Source organism: Ictalurus punctatus, chromosome 18 (assembly GCF_001660625.3).
Source record: "Ictalurus punctatus breed USDA103 chromosome 18, Coco_2.0, whole genome shotgun sequence".
NCBI lineage: Eukaryota > Metazoa > Chordata > Actinopteri > Siluriformes > Ictaluridae > Ictalurus > Ictalurus punctatus.
Window position 1 is genome coordinate 10106399 of NC_030433.2, and position 15479 is coordinate 10121877.

The 15479-nt window shown below is 39.8% G+C and overlaps 1 protein-coding gene across 4 annotated transcripts in view; it reads left to right on the plus strand.

Annotated features, from left to right (window-relative positions):
- The window catches only part of chm (CHM Rab escort protein), a 91781-nt gene extending 77016 nt beyond the window's left edge, over nt 1-14765 (plus strand). For all 4 annotated transcript variants that reach the window (XM_017492953.3, XM_017492954.3, XM_047162051.2 and 1 more), the window contains one exon: nt 12640-14765. In XM_017492953.3, the coding sequence (XP_017348442.1) occupies nt 12640-12921 (282 nt within the window). In that variant the 3' untranslated portion in view covers nt 12922-14765. The remainder of the gene's footprint in view (nt 1-12639) is intronic.
- The last annotated feature ends 714 nt before the right edge of the window (nt 14766-15479 follow it).

Consider the following 15479-nt stretch of genomic DNA (forward strand, 5'->3'; position numbering starts at 1 on the left):
GTAGTGGAATGCTGCACAATGGTGGCAGTCTTCAAACTGGTGGGGACCGTTGCCTGAGCCAGGGACAGATTGAAAATGTCCATCAAGACCCCAGCCAGTTGCACTGCACAAGCTTTGAGCACTCGCCAAAGTATTCCATCCGGGCCAGCTGCCTTCCGTGCATTCACCTTGCCCAGAATAGAGCAAACATCTGTGATGGAGAGTGTGAGAGGCTGATCACCTGGTGGGAGAACCACTTTGAGGGGAGTCTCCATGTTGTCTCTGTCGAAGCGAGCATAGAACTGGTTGAGCTCATCAGGGAGGGATGCAGAGTTGGCGGGAGGCACGGTGCTGGGTGTTTTGAAGTCTGTCAGGGTCTGTATGCCTTGCCACATACAGTGAGGGGAAAAAAATATTTGATCCCCTGCTAATTTTGTACGTTTGCTCACTGACAAAGAAATGATCAGTATATAATTTTAATGGTAGATTTATTTGAACAGTGAGAGACAGAATAACAACAAGAAAATCCAGAATAACAACAAGAAAATCCAGAAAAACGCATGTCAAAAATGTTATAAATTGATTTGCATATTAATGAGGGAAATATGTATTTGACCCCTCTGCAAAACATGACTTAGTACTTGGTGGCAAAACCCTTGTTGGCAATCACAGAGGTCAGACGTTTCTTGTAGTTGGCCACCAGGTTTGCACACATCTCAGGAGGGATTTTGTCCCACTCCTCCTTGCAGATCTTCTCCAAGTCATTAAGGTTTCGAGGCTGACGTTTGGCAATTCGAACCTTCAGCTCCCTCCACAGATTTTCTATGGGATTAAGGTCTGGAGACTGGCTAGGCCACTCCAGGACCTTAATGTGCTTCTTCTTGGGCCACTCCTTTGTTGCCTTGGCCGTGTGTTTTGGGTCATTGTCATGGGTATTCACCCATCCACGACCCATTTTCAATGCCCTGGCTGAGGGAAGGAGGTTCTCACCCAAGATTTGACGGTACATGGCCCCGTCCATTGTCCCTTTGATGCGGTGAAGTTGTCCTGTCCCCTTAGCAGAAAAACACCCCCAAAGCATAATGTTTCCACCTCCATGTTTGACGGTGGGGATGGTGTTCTTTGAGTCATAGACAACATTCCTCCTCCTCCAAACACGGTGAGTTGAGTTGATGCCAAAGAGCTCATTTTGGTCTCATCTGACCACAACACTTTCACCCAGTTGTCCTCTGAATCATTCAGATGTTCATTGGCAAACTTCAGACGGGCATGTATATGTGCTTTCTTGAGCAGGGGGACCTTGCGGGCGCTACAGGATTTTAGTCCTTCACGGCGTAGTGTGTTACCAATTGTTTTCTTGGTGACTATGGTCCCAGCTGCCTTGAGATCATTGACAGGATCCTCCCGTGTAGTTCTGGGCTGATTCCTCACTGTTCTCATGATCATTGCAACTCCACGAGGTGAGATCTTGAATGGAGCCCCAGGCCGAGGGAGATTGACAGTTCTTTTGTGTTTCTTCCATTTGCGAATAATCGCACCAACTGTTGTCACCTCCTCACCAAGCTGCTTGGCAATGGTCTTATAGCCCATTCCAGACTTGTGTAGGTCTACAATCTTGTCCCTGACATCCTTGGAGAGCTCTTTGGTCTTGGCCATGGTGGAGAGTTTGGAATCTGATTGATTGATTGCTTCTGTGGACAGGTGTCTTTTATACAGGTAACAAGCTGAGATTAGGAGCACTCCCTTTAAGAGTGTGCTCCTAATCTCAGCTCGTTACCTGTATAAAAGACACCTGGGAACCAGAAATCTTTCTGTTTGAGAGAGGGTCAAATACTTATTTCCCTCATTAAAATGCAAATCAATTTATAACATTTTTGACATGCGTTTTTCTGGATTTTCTTGTTGTTATTCTGTCTCTCACTGTTCAAATAAACCTACCATTAAAATTATAGACTGATCATTTCTTTGTCAGTGGGCAAACATACAAAATCAGCAGGGGATCAAATACTTCTTTCCCTCACTGTACGCTGGGGATCCGAGGAGTTGAAGTGCTCTTCAATCCTCAGTTTATATGTATGTTTGGCCTGGCAGATTCCCCTCCTCAGATTGGTACTGATAAAACACTGCTTATATAACGTGAGATACTATAGACATGTAAACCAGAGCATGTGAGTGAAACGGAGCTGTGTGACACTCCGTTCAATATTCTGCATGAAATTTCTCTGTAATATACTTGTTTCTGTTTGTAATGCGTTACTTGAATAAATGCCTCAATTATAGTAGTACAGATGATAATTTATGATATTTGTGGGTGACATTCTGTTACAGGCTGTGCCTTTTATTAATTTATTTAAAGCTTACTTTTTGCTGAACTACCATATAGGGGCATTAGCTGGACTGTTAATCATTGAGGGCTAATTGCTTAAAAATGTGAAAATTAGACAATGTTGTATTTATCTTAAAACTTGTATCATCACTGTTTGCAAGACTACCAGACCAATAAAATATAAAACTTTTTGGCTATCTAACAGGAGGTTAGGCTTGTTTTGTGTTGCCTCCAGAGGGAGGCACAACTTATGCTATCATTGTATCGCTTTAGCTGGCTACAGGGCCATGCAAAAGATGTTAGATGTCTGTATGCTTTGCTCAAATCATGTTCTTTTAACTTGGAACTTGTATAGACATTTACACACCTTGTTCTCCTGTTCAGCTTGAGAGGATGTTAGTGTTTTGACAGAGACAACATGGAGACCCCCCTCAAAGTGGTTCTCCCACCGGGTGATCCAAGCTCAGCTTGAGAGGATGTTAGTGTTTCAGTTTCAACCCCTTTACTGGTTTAAAAATAAATAAATTGGCATATATACATTTTCCCTCACACTAACTGACTGTGAGCTACCATTTGGCAGAATTGATACCTGTCAGCCAATAAGACATGAGTATTTGCATATATTTTCCTGTAAACCCTGTCTGACTGGTTTTGCTTCTGTTCACTGAAGATACAAAATTACAACACTGCTGCCTTCTTTTATGTTCAGTTATGTAGTCACAAACCGACCCAAGTGGAGAATTATTCAGGGTAAAGAAAAAATCTTCAGGGTTACAGCCTCAAATGCCCATGCCAGGTTATGCCCTTGCTACCATGTTTGCATAGCACATCCTCGTGCTTTCTGAAAATGTGCTGTTTAAGATTCCAGCAGGAATCTTTGCTAATTCTCACAGTCTCTACCCACTTCCTTTCCTTCTTCGCTCTTAACTTTAATTTTTACTGTGCATTTATGTATAAGGTTTGCAACTTCATTAAAACAATACTTGAACTCCATAACCTTAGACCTATTGCTTATTTTGCAGTTTCTCAAACCAGCAAATGAATCCTGGGTTGAGCGAGCAGTGCTGAGCAGTCCGAGCGAGCAGAGTGGAATCTTAAGAAAGGCTCTCTCCGCTCCGGTCCAGTTATCAGTGCTCCCCTCTGCTCACGTGCTCTAATTTAAACTTGGTCAAATCCATAGTCCCTAATCTGAACAAGAAGTTTTATCTTTATCCTTACATCAGGATAGCCTACAGGAGTCTGCAACACAACACACTTCTCCTAAGTAGGTTGTTTTTCACAGACTAATATGTTAATGTGCTAGTACACTAGTATTTTAACAGCAACTAAGGAAAACAGCAGGCTACAGATAGCATTAATCAGGAACTGGAAGAGTCCCCCAAATATTTAGTGTCTGGTGTATTGGAGCACTTAGGCTTCACGCTAACGTATGATGCTGAGGTATGACATTACAGTGTAGAAACCTGACAAATAAGAGCAAAAACACCAGCACTATTACCAGAAACTCAGCTACATGTGCTGACATCTCTCCTCTGTGTCTGTCTGTAGAACTAGATAAAATCATGAAGCAACACGCACACCGCTCTCTGCTACATTCAGACAGCCTTTCCCTGTTGGTCCAATCCACCCTAAAGAAATCATGACAGGGATTGGGAAGTTTATAGCCACAGACATGAGACTCTGTTCGGTATTGGAGAACACAGGATTTAAAAAAAAAAAAAAAAAAAAAAACATCTAAGACTACAGAGAGCAACTTGACTTTGACAGTGCAATTAGCTAACAGCAGTGAATCTGAAACAAAAAGCCCTGTGCTTCAGAAACATTCCCCTGAGAGTCACACTAGTGAAATCTTTGTGACTGAAAGATCTCACCCTAAGGGTCTCCAAGAAGGTTTGTCTAAATTCACTTCTAGATGGCACTATAAGTAAAAATGTGTAAAATTGACATTAAATCAAGATTCTTATTCCTGTTGATTCCCTTGAGGGTGTTGATGTTGTGGATGTAAAGAATTTCTCAAACAGGAAATTTTGTTTGTTTATAAGCTTATTATTATGTTGGCTTGACATATATATTTTCATGTATCAGTCTCTTTCCATTTATCTATCTACAGTGAGGGAAAAAAGTATTTGATCCCCTGCTGATTTTGTACGTTTGCCCACTGACAAAGAAATGATCAGTCTATAATTTTAATGGTAGATTTATTTGAACAGTGAGAGACAGAATAACAACAAAAAAATCCAGAAAAACGCATGTCAAAAATGTTATAAATTGATTTGCATTTTATGAGGAAAATAAGTATTTGACCCCTCTGCAAAACATGACTTAGTACTTGGTGGCAAAACCCTTGTTGGCAATCACAGAGGTCAGACGTTTCTTGTAGTTGGCCACCAGGTTTGCACACACCTCAGGAGGGATTTTGTCCCACTCCTCTTTGCAGATCTTCTCCAAGTCATTAAGGTTTCGAGGCTGACGTTTGGCAATTCGAACCTTCAACTCCCTCCACAGATTTTCTATGGGATTAAGGTCTGGAGACTGGCTAGGCCACTCCAGGACCTTAATGTGCTTCTTCTTGGGCCACTCCTTTGTTGCCTTGGCCGTGTGATTTGGGTCATTGTCATGCTGGAATACCCATCCACGACCCATTTTCAATGCCCTGGTTGAGGGAAGGAGGTTCTCACCCAAGATTTGACGGTACATGGCCCCGTCCATCGTCCCTTTGATGCGGTGAAGTTGTCCTGTCCCCTTAGCAGAAAAACACCCCCAAAGCATAATGTTTCCACCTCCATGTTTGACGGTGGGGATGGTGTTCTTGGGGTCATAGGCAGCATTCCTCCTCCTCCAAACACGGCGAGTTGAGTTGATGCCAAAGAGCTCCATTTTGGTCTCATCTGACCACAACACTTTCACCCAGTTGTCCTCTGAATCATTCAGATGTTCATTGGCAAACTTCAGATGGGCATGTATATGTGCTTTCTTGAGCAGCGGACCTTGCGGGCGCTGCAGGATTTCAGTCCTTCACGGCGTAGTGTGTTACCAATTGTTTTCTTGGTGACTATGGCCCCAGCTGTCTTGAGATCATTGACAAGATCCTCCCGTGTAGATCTGGGCTGATTCCTCACTGTTCTCATGATCGTTGCAACTCCACAAGGTGAGATCTTGCATGGAGCCCCAGGCCGAGGGAGATTGACAGTTCTTTTGTGTTTCTTCCATTTGCGAATAATCGCACCAACTGTTGTCACCTTCTCACCAAGCTGCTTGACAATGGTCTTGTAGCCCATTCCAGACTTGTGCAGGTCTAGAATCTTGTCCCTGACATCCTTGGAGAGCTCTTTGGTCTTGGCCATGGTGGAGAGTTTGGAATCTGATTGATTGATTGCTTCTGTGGACAGGTGTCTTTTATACAGGTATCAAGCTGAGATTAGGAGCACTCCCTTTAAGAGTGTGCTCCTAATCTCAGCTCGTTACCTATATAAAAGACACCTGGGAGCCAGAAATCTTTCTGATTGAGAGGGGGTCAAATACTTATTTCTCATTAAAATGCAAATCAATTTATAACATTTTTGACATGCGTTTTTCTGGATTTTCTTGTTGTTATTCTGTCTCATTGTTCAAATAAATCTACCATTAAAATTATAGACTGATCATTTCTATGTCAGTGGGAAACGTACAAAATCAGCAGGGGATCAAATACGTTTTTCCCTCACTGTATCTATGTAATCAGCTGTACAACTATTGGCTATCTATCTATCTACAGTATGTCAATATACCTGTAGCAGAGACTCACTTCATCTATCTCTATCAATGCCACACACACTCCATCTATCTTTTTGTCAGTCTACCTTTAGCACACAGTCACCCTCTCTATATTTCTTACTATCAGTCTATCTGTATCACTCTTTCACTCCTTTCAAACAGTAAAAATCTCTAACAGTCTACATGTATCACTGTCTCTCCATTTATCTTTCCATTTATCTATCTATCTATCTATCTATCTACAGTATCTCACAAAAGTGAGTACACCCCTCACATTTTTGTAAATATTTGATTATATCTTTTCATGTGACAACACTGAAGAAATGACACTTTGCTACAATGTAAAGTAGTGAGTGTACAGCTTGTGTAACTGTGTAAATTTGCTGTCCCCTCAAAATAACTCAATACACAGCCATTAATGTCTAAACCTCTGGCAACAAAAGTGAGTACACTCCTAAGTGAAAATGTCCAAATTGGGCCCAATTAGCCATTTTCCCTACCCAGTGTCATGTGACTGGTTAGTGTTACAAGGTCTCAGGTGTGAATGGGGAGCAAGTGTGTTAAATTTGGTGTCATCGCTCTCACACTCCCTCATACTGATTTCTGGAAGTTCAACATGGCACCTCATGGCAAAGAACTCTGTGGATCTGAAAAAAATAATTATTGCTCTACATAAAGATGGCCTAGGCTGTAAGAAGATTGCCAAGACACTGACACTGAGCTGCAGCACAGTGGCCAAGACCATACAGTGGTTTAACGGACAGGTTCCACTCAGAACAGGCCTCGCCATGGTCGACCAAAGAAGTTGAGTGCATGTGTTCAGCGTCATATCTAGAGGTTGTCTTTGGGAAATAGACATATGAGTGCTGCCAGCATTGCTGCAGAGGTTGAAGGGGTGTGGGGTCAGCCTGTCAGTGTTCAGACCATATGCCGCACACTGCTTCAAATTGGTCTGCATGGCTGTCGTCCCAGAAGGAAGCCTCTTCTAAAGATAATGCACAAGAAAGCCCACAAACAGTTTGTTGAAGACAGGCACATTAAGGACGTGGATTACTGGAACCATGTCCTGTGGTCTGATGAGATCAAGCTAAACTGATTTGGTTCAGATGGTGTCGAGCGTGTGTGGCGGAATCCAGGTGAGGAGTACAAAGACAAGTGTGTCTTGTCTACAGTCAAGCATGGTGGTGGTAGTGTCATGGTCTGGGGCTGCATGAGTGCTGTCGGCACTGTGGAGCTACAGTTCATTGAGGGAACCATGAATGCCAACATGTACTGTGACATACTGAAGCCGAGACTGGGCCCCATGGCAGTAATCCAGCATGATGACGACCACAGTCTTGCTAAAGAAGTTGGGGGTGAAGGTGATGGACTGGCCAAGCATGTCTCCAGACCTAAACCCTATTGAGCATCTGTGGGGCATCCTCAAACGGAAGGTGGAGGAGCACAAGGTCTCTAACATCCACCAGCTCCATGATGTCGTCATGGAGGAGTGGAAGAGGACTCCAGTGGCAACCTGTGAAGCTCTGGTGTACTCCATGCCCAAGAGGGTTAAGGCAGTGCTGGAAAATAATGGTGGCCACACAAAATATTGACCCTTTGTGCCCAATTTGGACATTTTCACTTAGGGGTGTACTCAATTTTGTTGCCAGCGGTTTAGACATTAATGCCTGTGTGTTGAGTTATTTTGAGGGGACAGCAAATTTACACTGTTGCACAAGCTGTACACTCACTACTTTACATTGTAGCAAAGTGTCATTTCTTCAGTGTTGTCACATGAAAAGAAGTATTCAAATATTTACAAAAATGTGAGGGGTGTACTCACTTTTGTGAGATACTGTATCTGTAACAGGTAGACCCTCACTTAATCGATCTCTGTCAATGCCACTCACTCTCTCCATCAGTTTGTCTGTAGCACACACTATCTCTCCATATTTCATTTGATAAATCTGTGCATCACTCTCACTCCATCTGTCTTTCAAACATTAAAACTCTATCTACATGTACAGTGCTGTGAAAAAATATTTTCCTGATTTCTTCTGTTTCTCATACTAAATAGTTTTAGATCTTCAAACAAAATGCAACATAAAACAAAGGCAACCTGAGAAAACAGTTTTTATTAATTTTTTTTTTTACTTTTTTATTGAAGCAAAAAACGTTATCCAACACCTATCAGCAATGTGAAAAATTAATTGCCCCCTTAAATTTAAAATCTGGTTGTGCCGTCTTTAGCAGCAATATTTAGCTGCAACCAAACACTTCTGATAAATGGAGATCAGATGTTCACTTACTTCTATGACTAGAACCTACTCCTATGCATTGGATCATTGTTTTGCTGCGTAATCCAGTTGCGCTGAAGACTGGACATTCTTCTTTAGGATTTTCTGGTAGAGAGCAAAATTCATGTTTCCCTCAGTTATTGCAAGTTGCCAAGGCCCTGAAGCAGCAAAGCATCCCCACACCATCACACTACCACCACCATGTTTGACCGTAGGTGTGGTGTTTTTTTTTTTGTGGAATTCTGTGTTTGGTTTGCGCCAGATCTAGAACATTCTCCCTAAAGGTCTGAGGATCACCAAGGTGTGTGTTGGCAAAATTCGGACAAGCCTTAATGATGTTTTGGGTTAGCAGTGGTTTTCACCTCGCCACTCATCCATGGATGCCATTTTTGTCCAGTGTTTTTCTGATAGTGGAGTCATGAACAGTGAACTTTATTGATGCAAGATAGGCCTGTACTTCATTTGATGTTGTCCTTGGTTCTTTTGGGACTTCTTGGAAGGATAGTTGCTGTGCTCTTGGAGGAATTTTGGAAAGTTGGACACTTCTGGGAAGGTTCATTACTGTACCTACTTTGGAGATAATGGCTGTCACTGTGGTTCTTTGGGGTCTCAGAGCCTTTAAAAAAGCTTTGTAACCTTTCCCTGACTGATGTATTTCAATCACCTTCTTCCTCATCATTTCTGGAATTTCTTTCAGCTCTGGCATAGTGTGTTACTGGGTAAGACCTTTTTAACCAACTTCATGCTGTTGAAAAAGTTCTATTTAAATGTTGATTTGATTGAACAGGGTTTGCAGTAATCAGGCCTAGTTGCGTGTAGTCCAGCTGAACCCCATGACTATGGAGAAAAACGTTAAATAAAACCAGAGGCAGCACAGATGGGAGAAGTGTCAGAATGTTAGCTTGCTAATAGGCTCGAGCTTTTCATGAATAAAAGTGCATTGTCTTGCACACGACGGTATACGAGCTTTAAGCTGTTTAATTAGCTCAAAAGGCAAGTAAAACTGTCCTGGGTAAAATTAGACACATACCTCATTTGAAGGGATGGACAAGTCCTTGGGACTTAGTACCGCATCATTGTGTAGACACAAGCTGCTTTCTTGAGCAAGTACGAATTCCACCTTTCTCCAATTCTCAGAGCTCTCCCAAGAAAACACACTCGAACTCTTACACCACTGAAGCAAACACTTGCGACCCATTTGAACGCCTCTCTCATGTACTACATCTGTAGGAAAGCACCACGTGCTGTCACAAGTAATTATGAGACAGCATCTTCTCATTGGATAAGAACACGCAGGCTCAAGAATAATTGAGACACCGACAAGTCATCGAAGTACTATAGTACATTGCCTTGTCACTGCTTGTGATGTGTGACAGGACAAGATTTTAAATCAGGAAGATGAAAATAGCGGGGAAAGAAGCTCAAAATTAACCAGTTTTCTCCTACAGTTAAAATTAACAGATGCTAAGATTGTCTTTTATGATGTGCGATACGAACACCTCCTGTTAAAATCTCAGAAAATGTAGTTTAGTGTTTAATGATGTTATAAAGGGACCATACTTTCAAGTATTATGAAAATGGTTCAATGTTTACCTTGCCAAATGCCTGCTGATTGTGGTCTTTTTTTTTCTTTTTTTTTTTTTTTTAAGTAATCATCTCATCATTAAAATATCCACTTGTAGATTAACATAGATATGCAGTACACCAGGTTTCAGCTCGATGAGATGTATGGTTCTTGAGAAACAGTTATCTGACCTTTGTTATCTGCCCCTTATCCATTTCCCCAAACTTTGCAAATGACCTCAGAGTCTTGTCCTGTATATGCCGTTCAAGTTTCGTGCAAATCCACAAAAGCAATCATGAGTTTGAGAAAAACTAGGCTCTGCCTCATTTGCACTGATTGACATTTGGTGGCTATATTGTTCAAAAAACCTCAGTGTTTTTGAACATTATTGAGTGTCACACTCTGCTGAGTAGTTTGATGCCAAATTTGTGAAGATAAAAATCTAAAAATCCTAGGACTAGTTTTGCATAAAATGGTTCTTGAGGCTTTTTTTTTGGGAGAACCCAAGGAATCAGAGGAAAAAATTTTGTTTGTAGGACTCTTAGTTGATGCGATATATGGACCAAAATGTAAAACCCTGCACTGTAGCACCCCCTTACATCTCTGACACTGAAGAGGTTTTCTGCCAGGTCACATTTTCTTAGGTCCCGATAACATTCTAGTTTACTTTGGATTTTACTTTTGCTTTCCCAGTGGTCCCAATATCCATTTTTACTAGCTTTAATAATTTGGTTGATTCAAATTTGGTTTTGTTAATTTGGGCTGGTATGAAAATAATTGCTGGATGTTTCTCTCTCTCTCTCTCTCTCTCTGTCTCTCTCTCTCTCTCTCTCTCTCTCTCTCTCTCTCTCTCTCTCTCTCTCTCTCTCTCTGAATGCAACTCGCACACATTCACAGCCTCAACTCCCACCCAATCTACACTACCCACAATACATTACACTAAACATTAACTCTATACTGTCTAACACTAATGTATTCCTGAGATAAAGGTTTTCTGGTCTGGTAATACCGTATCCTACAAGTCTGTACATCCTCGAAGATGATTGCATTTAAGCATTAAATGGCTTGGTTTTTAACTGGCTGAGTGAGTTTTGATTAGTAAGAATTATATTGCAGACATCTAGGATTGAAATGTTAATAATTTACTACTAATCTAAAAATATTTGTTGATGACTTTAATTCAGTTCAAGATATCTGTGAATCACTTTTGACTAGTTAACATACAATTCTTACTGGTAACTGTGACTAGTAAAAATTTAATTACAACTTGTTACAATTGTACTATTAAAAGATAAAATGGCTTGCCATATGGATGGGGTATTGTATCTTGGTTCCAAGGTGTGTAGGGTTAAATTGGAGTAATGTATTATGTATTATTGGGTGGTTGTGGCTCAGGTGGTAGAGTGGGTTGTCCATTAATCATTGGGTTGCTGGTTCAATTCCCATCCCACATGTCTCCACATGCCGAAGTGTCCTTGGGCAAGACACTGAACCCCAAGTTGCTCCTAATGGCAGGTGTGAGAATGGGTGAATGAGAAAAAGCACTATATGTGCAGACCCATTTACAATAAATGTTTATTTAGTTTCACCAATTTTCTCATTTACTGTAAATTTGTGTTATATTGGCCATACTGCTTTCTAGATATCAGCATCAGCATTGACCCTTAAAAAATCCATATCAGTGGGAGCTACATAACTCTCTTGCTGTATTCAGCTTAATGCTGCGTTTGACGTAGCTCGGAAGGTGGAAGTCGAAGCTTGGAATTATGAAATCATTTTCAAATTCTACAAAGTGGGGGAAAAAAACATGGATGCCTCCAGGTTTGTTAGCAACAATCTAGCCAGCTAACTGTGGTAGACAAGGTACTGTATATTTTCCTCCTCAATAGTCAATATTATAGATTTAACAAGCTAATATATGGGGTCCCAAACTTGGGGTTGTAATTTGGTGTCACAAATGGTGTCACAAGAGAAACTCACAATTCTTTGTTCCTTTGTTTTTATTCATTTATTTTACAAATTAATATTAGAAATATTGATCTATGAAGACTGATTTACTGTGTGCTATTTTGAAATGTTGCTGGGAGTCTCATACAAATAAAAAAAATCATTTAAATAAAAACTACTTTTTATTTAAACAATTTTTTGTCTTTTCACTATCCTGACACACAATTCAGCAATAAGAATGGCCAGAGTTCCCTGTTCATCTACCTCCACTAAACAAACTAGTGGTGTGTTTCAAAGTCATACTTTGATTTCTCATAGATTTGAGATGCAGCTAATGATAAGTCATGACGGTGGTGGAAAGTGTTGTCAGTGTGTTCAGCATCACTGTGCACGATCACTAAACATTTTACAGATTGACTTGGAAACCTGATGGACAGGGATCTATTGGCTCTGATGTGCCATCTCATGAATGTCTCATTTAATCCACCAGATTAGTGAACAGTTCTGCTCATGCTCATTGTGCATGTGAATGGAAAGTCATATGTCAAGTATACACCAGGCCCCTTTGCATTTATTCCTTATGTATCATTCAAAGCTGGATGTGATAGAGATGCACCCTTTCAAACAATAATTGTTTTTAAAATAATCAATTAATAAGTTTCTTGCATTGATGCATCTTTCAAGACAGCATTGCAAAGCAGTCATACAAAGTTATTTCTCCAAACCCTAGTAGATATGGTCAATCAACTAATTACTTGCTATAATAATTTGAATCTGTATGTATGTGTTTGTAGGCTGAATTAGTGTTTCATCAGCTGCTACCTGACGAGGAGTTCTGTCCACCTGCTCCAAACCCTGAGGACATCATATATGATGGCGATCAGGGAGAAGGGGCCATCTTTGAGGGTGACAGTCAAAAAGAAGAGGCAGTAATTGAAGGAGAGGACGGGTCTCAGGCGCACAAGCAACATGGTGCAACATGTAGCTCAGAACCCGCAGAGAGTACAGACAGTATTGGTCATGAAATTTTGACTGAATATGATATTCAAAGCCCACCTCTTGGGAATAGTCCCTAATGAAATGACTGTTTGTTAAATCTTTATCTTACACAAGTGACTGTCTCTTCTCTCCTGGAAATCTACATTCTTGCGTAATTTAGCACTGAGTAGTATAAGTAAAAAATAATAATTATTTATTTATTTATTTATTTTTTACAAACCTGCTCAGAAATGCTTAAATACAAAGTTAGACTATGCAGTAATCTCATATTTCAAAAGAGAACTGTTCCAGCTTATCCCACTGTTCTGGCCCTGGTCTCTGCTCTCCTCTGAAAAAAGATGTAGGGGAGAATATACTAGTACTTTAATAATCTTTACTAGTACTCTTCCATTACTGTCTGGACAATTAATGAAAAGTAAATAATGTATTTCCACACACTGCACATTTACCATTGTTATATAGTTATATTATGTAGAAGGCATACATCTCTAATCAGATATGAATAGGTCAATACCTGGGCTTGTTGTGTGTGCCTGAAACCATTGCTTTGGACTTGTGGTACTGACCATATCAATGTGGGCATACAAATCTAAAAACATTCAACTAAAATGCTACCTACCTTCAAATGAAATGCTTGGTGAATAAATAATGCTTGTTTGGTTCATAACATGTTTCATATTCTAGTAACACCTAAAATGTCATTGTAAATTGCATTAGACTTGTGTATGTGAATACATGTAAACAATCAAAGTGAAGACTACAGTCTGCTCAAATGAATGTCTAAAGGCAAATATTTTCTTCAGTATGTGATAGCACAGTTTCTATCTGCTGAACTCCAGTGCAGATTGTGATACAATAATCTGTTTTCTACAAACTAAACATTAGAAGATCCCTTGGTAGTACTTTATGTGAAGGATACCTGCACTGTGCTTTTATAACAGTAAGTAATACAAATTTGTAAGCAATATTGGAAGATTTATCTAAGGCCTACTCTGTGTCAAAATGCTAGAGATAGCATAAAACATTTTTTATGAAGTACAGTAATTTATAGCTTTGTCTTTACATAAACAAGAGAAAAGACGCTAAAATGTTTTGATAGTCAACTGTTTGCCACTGTTGTGGCTGCAGTTTTTAACCTTGTAAATTTTTGTCTAACAACACATTCGTGAAATATTAAGAATCCCCCCATTCATCTTACATTTTAGGAAATGTACAGCATTTACTGTATTTACCTCTTATAGGAGATTGATATTGTTTTCAATACCATTATAAAACACATTTACATAACTTACTTAAAGACCATATTTCACCTGAATTAATGATTGTAATGGCCTCAAATTAAAGTGGGAAAGTTGTATTCATAACACTGTTAGGAAGCACAATGTATACCTTCTATAACTAACAGGAAGCCTCGAGCAATCAACCTATAATAATAATAATAATAATAATTGAGGGTTTTTTTCCCTTTTCTGTCATGGGGAGAGAAAGTCACATTTTTGCAAAAACCTTTATTTTTTAAATTTTGTTTTGTATAAATTCTGTGACATTTATAAAAGACATGCTATCTGCTATAAAGACCCTATGTAGGTACCTTTCAAATAAATCCAGCACTATGCATAAGATCACACAGATACAGGTCAAGAGCTTCACTTAATATTCACATCAGAATGAAGAAAAAGTGTGATCCCTGTGACTTTAATTAGGACGTTGTTGTTAGTACTAGATGGGCCGGTTTGAATATTTCAGAAATGCTGATTTCCTCAGAATTGAGCGACAATTATGTGGGTTAAAACTAGGACTGCATGATTATGGCCAAAATGATAATCACAGTTATTTATCACGATTATTCATTGATTTTATGGACAACATATTTTCATTGCACTTTCACATTTAAATAAACAGACCACTGTGTTCACCTCCATGTTTTGCTACATTCCTGGTAATGTACAAATCTTTGCATCAAGTTAAACTGGTCCTCTATGTGCATCATCTCGTAGAAACAAAATATAAATTAAATTGTACCCAAAATATAGGATAAATAAAAATGCCATCAACCAAATGAAAACATCCTGTCAAATATAACAATATGCAACCAAATGAAAACAATTCAGGCCTATGCAGAAAAGGCAAAAAGGCGGTTTACAGGAGAGATGCAGCCAAATCACCCAATAGTGGCGCAGGGATGTTGCATGTTGTACTGGAACCCTCGACAAATCCCTAGAGGATTTCCCCATAAGCTTTTGGATTATCGCAAAAAATAAGCTTTGTAATCAACAAAAGTTTACAACACTAACACGTTTTTTCCATCATGATAATTTTCATAAATTAACACAACATTTATGGAGTTGGAAGCTTCAATACAATCGGCAGAAATAAAAAGCTAACCGTATGCTATAAACGAACTCCACCACGGTCGCTGGACTTCGTCACCATCACCAAGCTTTCAACAACTTTTCCAAACTTGATTTAAAAACATTTTCCATACTACAGATTTACTTTGTGGATGAATCTTCAGCCACATTTTTTGGGGGGGAATTGTGCACAGCATACCTGAACCAGTTTATATGTTTTTTCATGTTCGGCGTAATGACTTTTAATGTTACCGACAACGTCTGTAGTCCCGTTTAGCAACGTT